At 43.1% G+C, this 17,436-nt stretch overlaps 1 protein-coding gene across 2 annotated transcripts in view; it reads left to right on the forward strand.

Moving 5' to 3' along the window:
- UNC5D (unc-5 netrin receptor D) overlaps window positions 1–17,436 on the forward strand; it is a 703,309-nt gene that overhangs the window by 65,582 nt on the left and 620,291 nt on the right. For both annotated transcript variants that reach the window (XM_086943775.1, XM_086943776.1), the window contains exon 2: window positions 10,807–10,950. In XM_086943775.1, coding sequence (XP_086799901.1) covers window positions 10,807–10,950 — 144 coding nt within the window. The remainder of the gene's footprint in view (window positions 1–10,806; window positions 10,951–17,436) is intronic.

Here is a 17,436-nt window from a genome sequence, read left to right on the forward strand (position 1 = left end):
GATAGTTATGCACCCACTCAGATACTCATGCACCCACTATCAGACCCACTCAGAAACTCAGGCACCCACTCACATACCCATTGAGACATTCACACACTCAGTGAGACACTCATGAACTCACTCTCATACTCACTCTCAAAGGTTACAAGTTACAGTTAGGAAATAACAACCATAGAAATCATAGAAATTCATAGAATAAAAAAAAACTTTAAAATTCACTGAAAAAAACAGGGACTTTATAGTTAGGCTCAGATTTCACTCAATCAATCAATCAATCACAGCATTTATATAGAGCGCTACTCACCCGGAGGGTCTCAAGGCGCTGGGGGAGGGGGGTTCGCTACTGCTCGAAGAGCCAGGTCTTGAGCTGCTTCCTGAAGGCGAGGTGGTCCTGGGTCAGGCGGAGGTGGTTCGGGAGGGAGTTCCACGTCTTGGCGGCCAGTTAGGAGAAGGACCTTCCTCCTGTGGTGGCTCTTCAGATCCGGGGGACGGCAGCGAGGGCGTGGTCGGTCGATCGAAGTTGGCGTGAGGGAGCGTAGAAGTTGAGGCGGCTGTTGAGGTATCCTGGGCCTTGGTTGTGTAGGGCCTTGTGTGCGTGGGTGAGGAGGCGGAAGGTGATTCTCTTGTTGACCGGGAGCCAGTGCAGATCTCTCAGGTGTCCGAAGATGTGGCTGCGACGGGGGATGTCCAGGATGTGTCGTGCTGAGGCGTTCTGGATCCGCTGGAGTCTCTTCTGGAGTTTGGCGGTGGTTCCGGCGTAGAGAGAGTTGCCGTAGTCCAGACGGCTGGTGACGAGGGCCTGGGTGACCGTCTTCCTAGTCTCGTTGGGAATCCACCGGAAGATCTTGCGTAGCATGCGCTGGATGTTGAAGCATGACGAGGAGACGGCGTTGACTTGTCTGGTCATGGAGAGGGAGGAGTCTAGGATGAAGCCCAGGTTGCGTGCGTGGTCTGTGTCGTCTCATATGACACTCATATAAACTTATGGAAATTCAGCAGTTATATTTACCTGAGCTAACAATAACTTACACCCCTGCAATGCACAGCTTATGGCCTCCCATATTACATCACTCATGATATGGCCAGTGACAACACTGATGAATCACTGATGACATTATCTGCAGAACCACTCACACACCTACTCACACCCCCATGCAACATCTCACACCCACTCACACACCCACACAACCACTCACAGACCCCCACATCACTCCCTTACCCATTTGCATACCCATACAAATACTCTTGACCAACTCACTCATGCAGCCACTCACACACCCACTCACTCATACAGCACTCACACTACCAGTCCCCCACCCATACAGATACTCATATACCCACTCACTTACTCATACATATACTAACACGTGTACTCAGTCATCTAAACAGTCAATGAAACAACCATATATTTTCCCATAGAGCCTCTTTCACACTCACTTACTCACCCATACAGGCACTCACACATCCATTCACTCACCCATACAGCCACCCATCTACCCTCACACTTACCCATATAGACATTTATACACTTGCTCACTCACCCATACAGTCACGCATGCACCATCTCATTCACCATTTATAGTCACTTACAAACTGTAGGAAGCTGGCTCTGTTTATACTACACCAATGTAAGGCATAGTGTGCACAGAGTCCAGGAAGTTCCCAAAGGTATAGAAGAGGTTACATTAGGTAAGTACTAACAGCTCTTTTTGTGATAGGGTGGGGGCGAACAGTTATGCTTATCTAGACGGTGTGTTAAGCATTTATTGAATTCACTCGCACACGACTGATAGCACATACTCAGAGACTGAATCCAGACCAATTAGGTAAGTATAAAAAGGTATATTTATGTTTTATTTTAAGAACCAAGCAGGACTTGGCACATGTAAGAAAAATATTTTCTCAAATGCAAGACTTTACAAGGAAGTGTGGGTGTGGGTGAATTTGCAAATATTACAGGTTTGTCTTGGCTTTCAAAACAGTTTAAATGACACAGTGGTTACTTTTGGCACTCTATTATATTACTTATGGATAACACTGACTACTCAGTGTGGTATTCCTAGATACCACATCGAGGATCTCACAATACAAGGTAAGTAAGACTTTTTGGGGTTTGCAATTTAGTTTTTCTCTTCATACAAAGTTCAGCTCAACAGAATATTTTCAGGTACAATACATCACAACATTGTTTCATATGGGGAATATTAAAATCAAATTCAAATTTAAAAAGCTCCATTCGACAGATTGTCATTAAAGCAACACACAAGACATCACTGTACATTACGCTATAAATAGTACATGGACAACACATGATAAAAAATTATTAAATACATTGTATCTGTCGTTTTAATATACGAATATCTTGCTTAAAAATGAATCATTTAACATTAATTAAAAATTACTACATTTTTAAAAGAAGATTTCATGTAAAGCACAGGTGATTACTAGCTATCAGCATGAGGTAAGAAAGTGCGAGTGCGTATTATCCATACCCATTTTAAACATTTGGCAGTTGCTACAGCTATGCAGGGTGAGCAGTCAGACTCTAAAATTCTTAGGGCATCTTTATGCTTCTGTGTGCCCAGATTTAAACAGATGGGTTTTAACCATTTACGGCGCGGGGCACAGTAGAGAGGGCATTCAAAAAATATATGTGCTATGGTCTCAACCTTATTTTTACAGTTATGACATTTATCACTTCCTAATAATGCCCATTTGGAGCTAAAAGCTTTTACTATAAGTGTGCCGATTCTGAATAGAAAATATAATTTACGGTCTTGAGGCCTTTCAATAATATCCCAATATGCCTCACAGAGGGGACGTGGTTTAAAATCAAGGAAGCGGCCAGTTAGGTTGGTACTGGTACTACCCATGTGGACTCTCTCCCAGACCATTACCCAATATTTATCTTTCAGAAGCTTTTTTGATGGGAATATTATTGTGTCAGAATCTTCCCATAGCTGAATAAGTCCCAAATCTTTTAAAAGTATTCTTAATTCATTGAGCCACTGGATTACATGGAATCTATCTGCCTTCATTACATCTCTCAAGGCTATAGCATAAGGAGCCAATTCTGGGGTGGTACAAATACGCCTCCAATACAATAGTGGCCTCAGTCTCGCTATATCAACCACATTTTTCCTGCCTAAATCAAACAGCAGCGGGACTGTGGGGCTGCTTTGCGGAACGCCAACCAACCCTCGTAGAAATTTCCTCTCTAATATTGCTAGTTGGGTTAGGTTAGAAAATCCCCAAAGCTCTGATCCATACAAGGTGGTGCTTAATACTTTAGTTTGGTAAATCTCCAAGACAGGTGTAATAGGCTTTGTAAAGGAAGTTTTGTGTTTGGATGCTAGGGCTCCCGCAAGTTGATGAAATTTCAAGGTGGCCATGTCTGTGTGGGATTTCCACCCCATATTACTCTGCAGTGAGATGCCCAAATAGGTAAAAGCCTCCACTTCCTCTAGGGGGCTATTTTTGAGGATAATTTTACCTTTACATTTTTTCCGTGAATTCAGAGACATGAACTTGGTTTTAGAGATGTTAATCTCAAGTCCACGCGATTCACAGAATGCCCCGAAAACATTAACAGCCTTCTGCAACCCACTTGGAGTGCACGAGATGATCAGCGTGTCGTCCACATGCAAAAGTACTGGGACCCGGGTCCCTGCTAAGATAGGCGCATCTGTGGGAGATCTGCTAAGGTGGTCGACTATACCATTAATGTATAGTGAAAATAATATAGGAGCCAAGACGCATCCCTGCCGGATGCCTCGTTCGACAGGGAATGCGTCAGTGACTTCACCCTGGTCTCCCCATCTAATTCTTGCGAAAATATTCTCGTGCAACCGAACAACAAGGGTCAGCAGCTCGGGGGGCATTCCTTGATCGGCCAACACCTTCCACAACATGGGACGGGGGACTAAATCAAAAGCTGATTTGAAGTAAAAAAAAACTGCGTAGAGTGACCCCTTAGATAAAACAACGTTCCTCCAATATAATGCAGTAAAATAAAAAACCTGATCTACAGAGCTGGTGGTGGGGCGAAAGCCAGCTTGAAATGGGGATAAAACGTTGTGTTCCTCTACCCATATTTGTATTTTATTTTGGAATAGTCGACCAATACGTTTTTGGGCTGAGTCTATTCGACTAATTGGTCTATAGTTACTTGGGAGGGATTTATCACCCTTTTTGTAGACTGGTATAATTTCAGCTCCTTTCCAAGAAGAAGGAATCGGAGCACCCATTGCCACTGCATTAGCTAGTAATAAAAAGTATTGACACCAAGTCAACCTGTCACTTAAAAAAACATCGGCAGGGATGCCGTCCATGCCCGGGGCTCTGCCATTTGTTACACAATCTAGCGCTATGCTCACATCCTTTAGGGTGAAGAGCTCGGGATGATAAACAATGGCTTGCAATGTTACTGGTACTCCCTCCATTTCACTACGGGCATATTGAGGTTTAAAGAAGTCCACCCACTCGGATTTAGCAACGTTATTTTGCGGGGGTTCAGCTACTCCTCCCCTATCCCATTTTATAATATCCCAAAACTTCTTAGAATCTTTTGCAGAGCATGTAGACTTCAAATCCCGCCATCTGTCTTCATCCCATTGTCTTTTCCCTTCCACGGAAGACAGGAGTGATTGACCATCTTTCCTGAAAAAGGATGATATTGTCGTCATCTATTCACTTACCCCATTCGGGAGAGAATATCTTATTTCCAATTCCTGCTACGTTCCATGTAAGCAGGGAAAATCTTTCCTCGTTTTGGAGCGTGGTAGTTGGAGTTAAACAACGCTCCTCTTCTAAAACACCACCCACTACCTCAATTACTTGTTCTAGTGGTCTAGGACAGGGGGAAACCAATGTGTCACTAGCTGTAATGCGAGAAGCACTCTCCCTAGTTGAGTGCTAGCTTTTGGCAGGCTGGCAGATACTAGCATGGGGAGACCCACTGTTCACTTCCAACAATTCTGGCCAATTTATCAATGGTTGCTGTTCTTTACTAGTGGCTACCCTACCCTGATCCTGTGGGTCGTACAGTCTACTATGAAGGGTTGTTCCTCCCAGACAGTGGATATGATCCCCACCCAGTCATTCGCATTCCTCCAGGTCCGTCAAAGCCACATATCGATTTTCCATGTGAATACCACCCAGTCTTAGTGGATTAACTCTCTCAAACCTCTTTATTGGGTGGTGGTGGCTTGGCCCAGATTTTTATTAAATTTGTAGCCCACCACCTTCTATCATAGAAGAACTCTAATGTTAATGTAATGACTTGTGAGTTCCTAAGTTGGGGAGGAAGTAGGTTGGCCAATACTTCTATCAAAGCCTGGCGGCTCGAGAAGTTCACTGCTATGCAGTCGCCTTTGTATTTTTTCTGATGATCCCCTAGCCATGATACCCTTTTGGCCATTATGATTTCCCCTGCCAATCTCTTTTTACCCCTAGGGGATATCCTCATGTTATTAGTCAACCAATATAGGGCTTTATCAATTAAGGAGGCTGTTGTTTCTACTTGATCACTTCCTAAGTGTGGAGCATTAGCCAAAACAAGTACTAAGGGTATATTTTGTAGTAGTTTGTCCTGTAAGTAAATGACTTAGAAGTGGGAGTTTTGGGGGTTAGACCAAGGTTCCCCAAGGTCTAGGTAGGCACTCAAATTACACCGCCAGTGGCACTGGGGCAGCCGTGTGCAAAGTGCAAGGACCCAATGTTATACAATGGGGCTAAGGGGGGCCTTCGGTCAGGGACTGCTCATGTGCAGGCCGCTTGGGTTTAGGAGCAAAGCTCCTTGGGTTATGTCAGCACTGCAGGGTCCAACAATCAGCACATAAGCTGCACCACCAGTGCCAAAGGGGCTGCCAGGTGGTGCAGTGTTCCAAGGAGACATCATGGACCCTGTGGATTACAATGGAAACCTCCAGTTCGACAAAGAGACCTCAGGCTTTGGCAGGGAGACTTCCTGAAGGTGATCACTGGCTGGAGAGGTAAGTTGGGCTCTTGAGGGATTCCTGGACACCATTGATTGGGCCACCCAAGGCAGTGGGGTATCGAGTACAGTGGTGTCTTTTAGCGCCGGGCCTTCTTACCAGCTTAGGTCGCAGTTGGGAGGACCCTTTAGGTTGAGGCTGTTACCGTTGTATTAAAGCTTGAGGGAGGTCGGGGATCACCAGATCCTAGGGCAGGATCACAGGGAAGACCTCCTCATGGTGTTGGGCTACTTGAACTCAGGCCATGGGCATTTGATGCAGAGTAGTACAGAACCAATTCAAAAAGAGAAGGGGGGGCAGGAGCTGGTTGTGGTCCAGAGCCCGTGCTCCAGATTCTAGTATTACAACCAAATACGGGGGATCACTGTTCCATCTGAGTGTATGCTGTGAATTTCACGCCCACATCAGATAAAATAAAGCGAAAGGTTAGAAATCCTAGAGAAGGAAAGGAAAGCTAGGTATGGTCTTGGACCCTCTCAAGTGAAGCACGAAGGAACGGGGAGAATTTTTTTGTCTCTTGTTGCCCTCACACACCTGAAGGATGTCATGCTTCATCATCGGGCGGTGCTCCTTGTCGGGCCGGCGCTGCAATGCCCAAGGGGCTCCCCAGGGTCACTTTGTCGGAGATCTTTTAAGAGAACAGCCGTATGATGAGTGCGTTTATGTGGAGAGGGTCCTACTGCAGCGTGGTAGTGTTGGTGGGGGTGGATAAAAATGGCTAGAGGATACCAAAGGGCAGTAATTTCATTAGTAAAGTATGGGTACCCCTGTCATGTTAAAAAACCCGGAGGTTTGTGTGTTACAATGTGGGTAATAATGTACCCTGGGTAACATAAGGTGTGGTCATGTCAACATGTTTCGCGCTATCGTGGTCAAGACGATCCATTGCGCTTGATCAGGACCAGTGCAAAGAAAGGTGGAAATAGTGTAATCTAAAAATAGTGCAAGTGTAAATGTAGGGGGTTGTAGACCCCTATGTGATACTGGAGGTACACGCGGTTCTAAGCCCCTAGTAGAGCACCGCAGTGACCAGACAATTAGTCTTCTCTCCAATAGAACCTAAATAGTAATGGAGTATTGCTCCATGGGTGGGGGCGTCGGTATCACCGTCAGTTCACGGTGGTTCTGTAGTGACAGAGGCACCTAGCTTTCCTTACCTTCTCTAGGATTTCTAACCTTTCCCTTTATTTTTATCTGAAGTGGGCGTGAAATTCACAGCACACACTCGGATGGAACAATGATCTCCTGTATTTGGTTGGAGTAGTACAGAGAAGCCTGGTCCCGGATTCTGGTCTTGGAGTCTTTGTTGAGCAAAAACGGTGCTCGCAGGAGACATAGTCTGTAAAGTGAGTGCAAGGCAGGGCCAGCGGGCTCTGGGAGTTGCTGGCTGCTGTACATACTGGTTTCTTCACTGTAGGCAGGTCGAAATCGGGACAGGCCAGTAGGACTGGGGCCAAAGCAGTAGGTGTCCTCTTCTTCCTGGGCCAGCATGGCTCTTTGGTCCATCTCTTTTCTTCCTTGACTCTGAGGAGGCAAGGTTCTGGTTGCCCCTAAATTCTACATTTAGGGGCATCACAGGGGTGTGCAGGTCGGGACCAATGGGTCCCTTGCTTGGGTTGAGTACACCCCCTATTATGCCACCTTCCAGTGGGAGGGGGCATACGCCTCTTCTTGATTGGTTGGGTCCCCTCATCTCTAAGATGGAGAGGACTGAGGTGTGTTTCATGTCACCTCCCCTACCTGAGGGCTAGAGTTGGCAAAGATTGGCACACCTCTCCTCCTAGCTTGGTTTTCTCATTGATTCTCCCGCCCAAAGTGGGGGTCAAACCAGTGAGGGCCAGTTGCTGGGGACAGCAAAAGGCAGGGACAGCATACAAAGGTGGAAGGCCTTTGAAGCTTCCCCTTTTGTGGACCCAAACCATCCTGGGGGAGGATGCATGACACCTCTGCCCAGGATGGACTTTGTTTCTGGACCCAGAGAGTGGAGGCTCCCTACCCAGCGGTCCAGAAACCTGTCTGGTGTTGGCACAGGGTGGGCAGTCATTTAGAAACCACACCAGGGCTGGTCGCTTTTCAGAGGGCATCTCTAAGATGCCCTCTGTGTGCATTTTATATTAAAATCCACACTGACATCAGTGTGGGTTTAATGTGCTGAGAAGTTTGCTACCAAACTTCCCAGGTTTTAGTAAAGCCATTATGGGTCTGTGGAGTTCGTAATGACCAACTCCCAGACCATAAACTCTTACTACACTTACAATGTCTAAGAATGGACTTAAACACTGTAGGGGTGCAGTGCTCATGCCACTGTACCCTCACCTGGGGCTAGTGTACACGGCTAGAGGGGTGACATACCTAGGCCCCAGGCAGTGGGTTGCAGGCATGGCACACATATCTACTCTTCACTTTTCTCTGTAACAAAACACACAGCCTGCAATGGCAGTGTGTGGGTGTTAAGGTGCAGGGCCTCCGAGGGTGGCACAATAGGTGCTTCAGCCTTTAGAGGCCTTCTCTGGTCACATTGCCCTTGGTACCCATGGCCCCTTTTACCTGAGGCAAGAGATGTGCCAATTGTGTGTACAGAGGTATAGCTTTGGGAATGAACACAGGCCCTGTGAACCTGATTGGCAGGGACCCAGGGAAGACCAAGTCAAAAGTGTATCATGTATCAGCCAAAAAGTGGGGAGTAAACATGCAAAAAAGGGCACTTTCCTACACACACCCACTTACTCACCCATACAGCCACTCATACAGCCACTGACACAGCCACTCACTCGCCCATAGAAAACCTCAGACAACTACCTGCTCATCTATACAGTCTCTCACATACCCACTCCCTCATCCATACACTATTTACACACTGACTCACTCACCCATACAGACACTCACATAGCCACTTACTCACCCATACAGCTACTCACACATCCACTTGTTTACCCATACAGCCACACACCCTCACTCACATATGGAGATACAGAGTTTGTGATACCTTAGTATATATTTTTAACAATTGGAAACTTTTAGTAAACACTCACAATCACTGGATGATGTTATCCGTGATGTTATCCGTGATGTCATTTGAGATATTATCAGTGATGTAATCAGTGATGTCACTAACCATGTCATGAGTGATAGAACCTGTGAGGTAATAAGCAGTGCAATACGGGGGCATACGTTATAGATAGCTCAGGTAACTATAACTCCTGAATTTCTATGGTTTTGTATGAGTGAAATCTGAGCCTAATTATCATGTCCCTGTAACCTTTATATATATGAATAATATGCCTGTCATATACTTACCATTTCATTGTAAAGGCATGCATGGTAAAGGCATTTGTTGTAATGCACACAACCATTTGCCACATGATCCATTATCTGCTGCACAATCTGCCGATGTTAACAAAAACAAAATTTGTCCTAACTCAAAAAGATCAAAAGTTACTATAAATGTCACAAAACGTGTTACTTCACAGTGGAAAGCCCTTTGCCAATGTTAACTTGTCACTTTTCTGTTGTGTCTTAAACTGATACAAATGAGGTGAAACGTATGCCAAGAACATGTAACAATGACAAACTAATGAAGTAATACCGTCACAAAATGTGGCGCATTACGCCACATAATTTACCTTTTCTTACTGTGGAATGTAGTAGGCTCTTTCACATAATTTGGCCCTACCTTGATGCATAATTCCACTGGTCCTGAATATATCTGTTAATTTTGAGCAAGGCTTAAGAGTGACATGCCAAAGCTTAGTCAAACACTGTGATACCTTCTACCTAATCAAATTCCATTACAGGGACCTACACCTAGAAGGAAGAGCCCCTTACACAATTTAATCTTGTGTCCCCTTTTTGAAGTGCAACAAGAAATAGTAACACCTCATGTCTTTACACTAAATTGTTTAAGGAAAAACACATATTATTCTAGGCAGCATACACAGTCCATATTGTTTGCACAACGTTTGATGAGTTTAACATTTCCCTATAGAAAGGACACAGCTAATTTTATGTATGCAATCAGTTTTGGTGAACTTAATTTCTGAAGGTTGACAGGCAAATGTCACAGCTATGTTTATGTGAAATGTTAAGTGGGGTGGTATTTTTATAATTGCATTTGCATAGCAAGTAAATTGTCAACTTTTGTTACTGATTAATCGGAGGGAGTACTTTTTTAAAGTCAGTATTGTATAGTAATCAATTCGTGTGTATGGCATATATTATCCAAAACAACTTTATTAAATGAACAAACAAACAAATAATAAATACATGTTGATTTGCTGTTGTGTGTAAATGTGCCCATGCGCACAGGCACATGGAAGGAGCAGGTATAATATGGTGTACTTAGTCATTTTTGCCTAAATCAGCAAAAACCCTCGAAAAAGCACTTGTCATCATCAAAGTATTTATAAAATGTTATAATGCCCCACTGGGGAGAGCTTTTCAATATTTAACTAACTTGCTCACAAAGCTACTGAGCCTGTTAGTACATTGATCAGTGATTTCCACAAATCTTAAACTAGCCCAGTGAACACGAGCCCTTTCTTTATATAGTGCAGCCAAAGATTTACAAAAAGGTGACAATTATATAAAAAAAGCTATCCTGATAAAAAAAAACTTCAATTGCTTTATGCCACTTTGAGCTTTGCATTTTGACCTACTCAGCAGTTCCAATTTAATTAGACAAGGTGTATTAGAGTCCAAGTAATTAAAGCTGGGCCTTGATAACAAATGCAAATGTTTAATTAATGAGAAGGCGGCTGGTTCCATCTTTTATGTGATGCTGAGCTCTCCGTTCTACATCTCCCCCCTGCAGGGCTGACGATCCGGGAGGTGTACATCAATGTGACCCGGCAGCAGGTGGAGGACTTTCATGGGCCCGAGGATTATTGGTGTCAGTGTGTCGCTTGGAGCCACTTAGGAACATCAAAAAGCAGGAAGGCTTCTGTCCGCATAGCTTGTAAGTACAGGAAAGGTTCTGATGTTCATATGTTTTTGCGCTGCATGCTGCCTTCGTTGCCTATGAATGTAAATATGTTTGCATTAAATAAGAAGGTATTTTATGTTTCTTCTGTAACTACACATTTGTAGTGCTCTATATAAACTCCTATGGTATTTGTCTCTTCTTGTGTGTGTGTCTTACACTGTTCGAGTGTGTGTGTGTGTGTGTGTGTGTGTCTATACTTTTCTTATAAAAAAGAAACACATATCATTATTTTTCCTCGTTGCATTTTTTGTATTTAGTCTGTTCTGAGTGTAATTCTGGATGTTGTAATGGATTGTCTCGCTACCTAATTTATTAGGATTATCAGAAGATCCCATCTCACCAGGGACACAAACATTGTCATATCAGAAGGGTGCCACTCCAGTGTGAGATGGCACCACATTTGCCAATGCAAGAAAGCGATTATGCAAATCTCATGGAGTAACAACAAAGATTATGGGCCTTACATAGATCTCGGCGGATGGGTTACTCCGCCGAAATAAAAATCCTATAGGAAATAATGGGATTTATATTTCGGTGGATTCAAAGTCTGTCACCATTGTGATGGAGTAACTCGTCCGCCGAGATTTAAATCAGGCACTATGTTTGGTGGCAGCAATCATTTTTGGAGCTGCAGGCATAATATAATTTTTCTTTTAAACTATCTCTTCCTTCACCTCATAACTCTCCTCTTTTTTTCTTTTTCTCTTTTCACTCTGGAACACTATCATAAGAAGGGTACACACAGAACGGGTGACACTAGTATTTTGATGGGACGTTGTAAGCCCTGTTTAGAGATCTACTAATGTGTTCCTGTATCTTCTTTATAAAAAATGTGTAATACAAATTGTTAAAATAAAAAAAACAAAAAAAAACCTCTCCCTTTACCTTAGCCAGCAGGCCACTTTTAAAACATTTCCTTTTAATATAGTACCCTCTTGTGGCTGTTAGAGGTGATGTCGTGAGGCCTCTTAACCTAACACCAATCTTGTTTGTAAAGGTGATCTCTTAGTAACAAGCATTGGTAAATGCATTACATTTCGCCTATGTGATTATTGATATGCTAGTTTTTGTTCGTAAGTTGTAGCTTGCTAAGTAGTTGTACAATATAAGTTACAGAAAGTTAAAGGGTTATGACTTGTTTATGTACATCAAGGAAATATATTGTGCTGTTACTAGTGCTATAGTGTGGGTAAGTAATAGCACCATTTTGAAAAATTTAATGAAAGAGGGAAATAATAGAATTAATTGATGTGATAGCAATATTATGTGTTTAGAAGAGTTCTGACAGCTTTTGGGCTCAATGCCACTGCACCTGCTCCATCATTCAAATCATGCCCCTATTGCCTTCAAGATAACTGCATTTGTGACTGCCTGTTTAGTAGTAAAATATAGCAATATTTGGTTTTTAGAGGAGATATGACAACTTTTGGTCCCGGTGCCACTGCACCTGCTGCACCATTCAAATCATGACCCTCCATCCTGTAGGGTAAGTGCACTTGTGGCTGCCTGTTTAGTAGTAAAATATTGCAATATTTGGTGTTTAGAGGGGTTCCTAGAGCTTTGGACCCCGTGTCACTGCACCTGCTGTACCATTTAAATCATGATTCTAGTGCCTGCAAGGTCACTACACTTGTGACTGCTTATTTAGTAGTTAAATATAGATATATTTAATGTTTAGTGGGTTCCCTAGAGCTGTTGGCCCTGGTACCACTACACCTGCTGCACCTTTCAAATCAAGCCCCTTTTATATAACAATATTATGTGATTAGAAGAGTTATGAAAATGTTTGGCCCTGGTGCCACTGCAGCTGCTGCACAATTCAAATAATGACCCTTTGCCTTCAAGATAACTGCACTTGTGACTGTCTGTTTAGTAGTAACATATAGCAATATTAGTTTTTTTGTTAAGTTATGACAACTTTTGGCCCCTGCACCACTGCACCTGCTGCACCATTCAAATAATGACCCTAGTGCCTGAAAGATAATTGCACTTGGGACTGCCTGTTTATTTGTAAAATATTGCAATAATCAATGTTTAATGAAATGCCTGGAGCTTTTGGTCCTAGTGCCATGGTACCTGCTGCACCATTCAAATCATGACCCTGTTGTCTGCAAGGTAACTGCACCTGTGACGGTCTGTTTAGTAGTAGGATAAAACAATTTCAGGTGTTTAGTGGGGTGCCTTGTGCTTTTGCTCCTGGTGTTACTGCATCTGCTGCACCATGTTGTCTGCAAGGTAACTGCACTCTGACTGCCTGTTTAGTAGTCAAATATAGCGAATGTATGTGTTTAGAGCAGGGGTCTCCAACCTTTTGTGTAGTCTGGGCTACTTCTGGCCAGTGAAAATCGTCGTGAGCTACTGAACCCGAAGCAACTCGAGCATTTTTCCAAGAGACCCCCACGCCCAGTTTCATTGACTTTAAGCCTAATTTCATCAGAGCCCATACTGTGGTTTGAACAAAATACGTTTTATTGCTTTTATTGTATTGCCTGTATTATCATTGTTGTGTCTGTGACTGCTGTTGTCTGTCTTCCCCCGCTCCCTGTACGTGGTCCGTGTCCCTTTTTTTCTTCCCTCTGTTCCCCTCGCTGTCCCCGTGCTCTCTCTGCCAGGTCTGTCCTTCAGTACCCTCGCTGCCCCGTTTCTCTGCCTGATAGTCCCTTCTGTTCCCCTCGCTGCCCCCGTGCCTCTCTGCCCGTTCTGCCTTCTGTTCTTAGCTGCCCCTATATTTCGGTATTCTGTATTTTGCCTCTGTGCCATTCGTTTTTTGTGCCCGTCTGCCCTCTGTGCCACTCGTTTTTTCCCTTGTTTTTGTGCCCCTTCTGCCTTCTGTTCCACTCGTTTTTCCCTCGTTTTTGTGCCTTTCTGCCCTCTGTTCCACTTGTTTTTTGAGCCTTTCTGCATTCTGTTCCACTCGTTTTTCCCTCGTTTTTTGTGCCTTTCTGCCCTCTGTGCCACTTGTTTTTCCCTTGTTTTTTGTGCCTTTCTGCCCTCTTTTCCACTTGTTTTCCCCTTGTTTTTTGTGCCCTTCTGCCCTCTGTTCCACTCATTTTTTGTGCCCATCGGCCCTCTGTTCCACTTGTTTTCCCCTTCATTTTTTGTGCCCTTCTGCCCTCTGTTCCACTCGTTTTTTGTGCCTTTCTGACCTCTGTTCCACTAATTTCCCCCTTGTTTTTTGTGCCCTTCTGCCCTCTGTTCCACTCGTTTTTTGTGCCTTTCTGCCCTCTGTTCCACTCGTTTTTGCTTCGTTTTTTGCGCCCTTCTGCCCTCTGTTCCACTCGTTTTTTGTGCCTTTCTGCCCTTCTCTCCACTCGTTTTCCCCTTGTTTTTGTGCCTTTCTGCCCTCTGTTCCACTCGTTTTTGGTGCCCTTCTACCCTCTGTTCCACTTGTTTTCCCCTTGTTTTTTGTGCCCTTCTGCCCTCTGTTCCACTCGTTTTTTTGTGCCCTTCTGCCCTCTGTTCCACTTGTTTTCCCTTCCTAACCGGCGCTCTCTGACGCCTTGTCAGCCATCCCTCCCACGGGATCCCTAATTCCACCATTGAGCTTACCTGCGGTGGAAGGCACATCTCCTGGCGTTGGAAGGCACGTCTCCTGGCTGCTTCTGGCGGTGGAAGTCAAGTCTCCTAAGTGACTTCCACCGCCAGAAGCAGCCAGGAGACGTGCATTCCAACGCCAGGAGACGTCACAAGAGTCAGACTCTCACAAGAGGAGTCTGCAGTTCCAGGAGAGGAGCGTCATCCTCTACGCCCGTCCCCACCCCAGCTTAGCTCCAATCCGAGCGGCTGGTTTGGGTGAGGGCAGGCAAATGGAGCCGGAAAGGCTAATAGCCCAAAATACCACCAAATACTACTGAAAGGCTACACGAGCTACTCCCGGGGTCTCAGCGAGCTACCGGTAGCTCGCGATCGACCGGTTGGAGACCCCGGGTTTAGAGGAGTTCTGACAACTTTTGGGCCCAGTGCTACCACACCTGCTGCACCATTCAAATCATGACCCTGTTGTCTGCAAGGTAACTGCACTTGTGGTTGCCTGTTCAGTAGTAAAATACAGAGTAGCGTTTCTATATTTACTTTATTTTTAAAGGGCAATGTTCATTATAAAATTTAGATGAATTTGTAAAAATCAATCTGATAATGCCTACAAAGGCCAAAGAAAGTTACTGAGGCATGAATAGGAAATGCCATAATCTTTCTAAGGCTAAAGCATCTGCCTTACACAAAATAAGTAATAAAAAGCAAGCATTCCAGCATACTGATAGAAAATGTCTTCCTTTTCTGTACGAAGAGATCGGATGTAGACAGTGATTGGGACTTAAACAATGGGAACAGCTTTTACAGACATATGGTAAATACATGCAGCCAAGGGAATTAACAAAAAAACAACAAAAACGTTCCACACAAAAGCATAAGAGCACAGTAAATTGGCAATGGGAACTGAAAAAAGCCCCCTTTTAAGATATATTAAATACAAGAGAATTCACAAGCACAGCTCAAGCGCTGTGCAGGTAAAACCTAAATACAATAGGTGTCTATTTCATAACTTGACCAATGGAGCAGACTATATTTTGATGTAACTTAGAATTAGTGACGAGTTGCACAGAATATAGAACTGAGCTTCTATCAGTGACGGCTAGAAAAAGCATTAGGCTTCCTTTTCTCATTTCCCCAGGGTCCGCATCTACAGGAATATAAATATCAACCCAACTATAAGAATCATCAGTTCCAGCTCTGGTTGAAGATCATTAGGTAGAGGACATCTGATTTAAAGTCACTAAAAACAAAGAAATCCTTGAAAATGCTCGAAGAAAAGAATAAGAATAGCGATAATCATCTACTCAAATGTGAATCAAGATTTAATAAGCCACGATCAAAATGACTCCTTTGCTAGATATTTCAACTTCTGTAAAAGGTGAAAGTGCAAGTCTAACTCAGACCTACAGAACCTGATGATGTGGAGCTGTGATCAAAGTTTAGACATTGCAATTTTTTCAAATGGTATTGATGAATTACATTCCTGTGTGGACTCTACTGTTATGTCTTGTTTTTAGATCTTCTGTACTGTGCATATTCACACATCTAGGCTCAATTTATCCTTCAACTTGTTCCAATTCCTCCTCACTAGGAATTTCTTGGCACACATTCGTCATCACTCAACACACTGAAAGTATTTCTTCACTCAACAGCTAGACTTATAGCATCTAGAAAATATGGCCGGTGTGATACACATTAGGCACCCTAAAAAGTAATCAGAAAACTGATGCAATGCCCAGTCTAGTTTCCTAAAACGTTATTGGTAACCCGGCACAATACTACCAATGGCACACTATAATCTAATCAAAAATCAGTGCAATATCCATTCCTACATTAAAAAAACGAATTGCTAACACAGTGCAACACCTTCCCTGCAGCCTAAAATCTAATTAGTTACCTGGTGCAATACACACAATGGCAAACCAAAAATTGATCAGTATACCAGTGTAATAACCATCCCTGCACCTCAAAAACGCATCACTAACCCTGTGAAGTAGCAATACCTGCACTCTAAAAATTAATCGGCAAACCTTTGCAACACTCATCTCTGCATTCTAGAAATGAATCAGTAAAATAGCCCATCCCCATCCTTGCACACTAAAAAGTAATCAGCAAGCTGGTGTAATACCCATCTCTGTGCCCTAAAAACTAATCAGTAAATTGCTGCAACAGTCATCCAGGGGCCTACAATATAATAAGCACCCAGTGTAATATTCATCCATACACCCTAAAAGCGAATCAGTAATCCAGTGAAATACACATCTTTGCTCCCTGAAAATGAATTATTAAAACAGTGCAACATCCATCATGCAAACCTATGATACTATATTTAAGAAAAACAGATCTACAAATTAGATTTTTATTAATAGTGCACTTTAGTACACTACCAAAAGCCCTCCAAAACAACTCAAAGAAAAAATATTACATTTTTCAAAAAACAAAACAAATTGAAATTAGACAAGCAAAACTGGAACATTTAAATCAAATTCAAATAGTAATAGATTGCACACACACAATAATGTGTGTAGAAAAAAAGAACTGCAAAGCATATATATTTGTGTCGTGTGTAGGTATTTATATAAATAACATCATTTTCAAGAATACATTGTATAGAATTACCAAGCTTACTAGTATTGTCATAGTATCAAAACATATTTTGTACATATTTTATGCAGAGATTCTTAGTCCAAAATACATCCAATCTTCAAAATTTCCACAACATAATAGTTCTTCAAATTAAAAACAAATTTAAATTCACAAAGTATAAGTTGCAATATCGCACAATACCCCAATATATTGTCTGCTACAGAATTTTAAAACTTCTCAAGATTGTCCTTCATATAAAACTCAAGATCACATCAAAACGATCTCTTCTTTATCAGCATAGTAGCCTTTGCAATTGTGATTACAATATTGAAATACTTCATC

Source organism: Lissotriton vulgaris, chromosome 11 (assembly GCF_964263255.1).
Source record: "Lissotriton vulgaris chromosome 11, aLisVul1.2, whole genome shotgun sequence".
NCBI classification, from domain to species: domain Eukaryota; kingdom Metazoa; phylum Chordata; class Amphibia; order Caudata; family Salamandridae; genus Lissotriton; species Lissotriton vulgaris.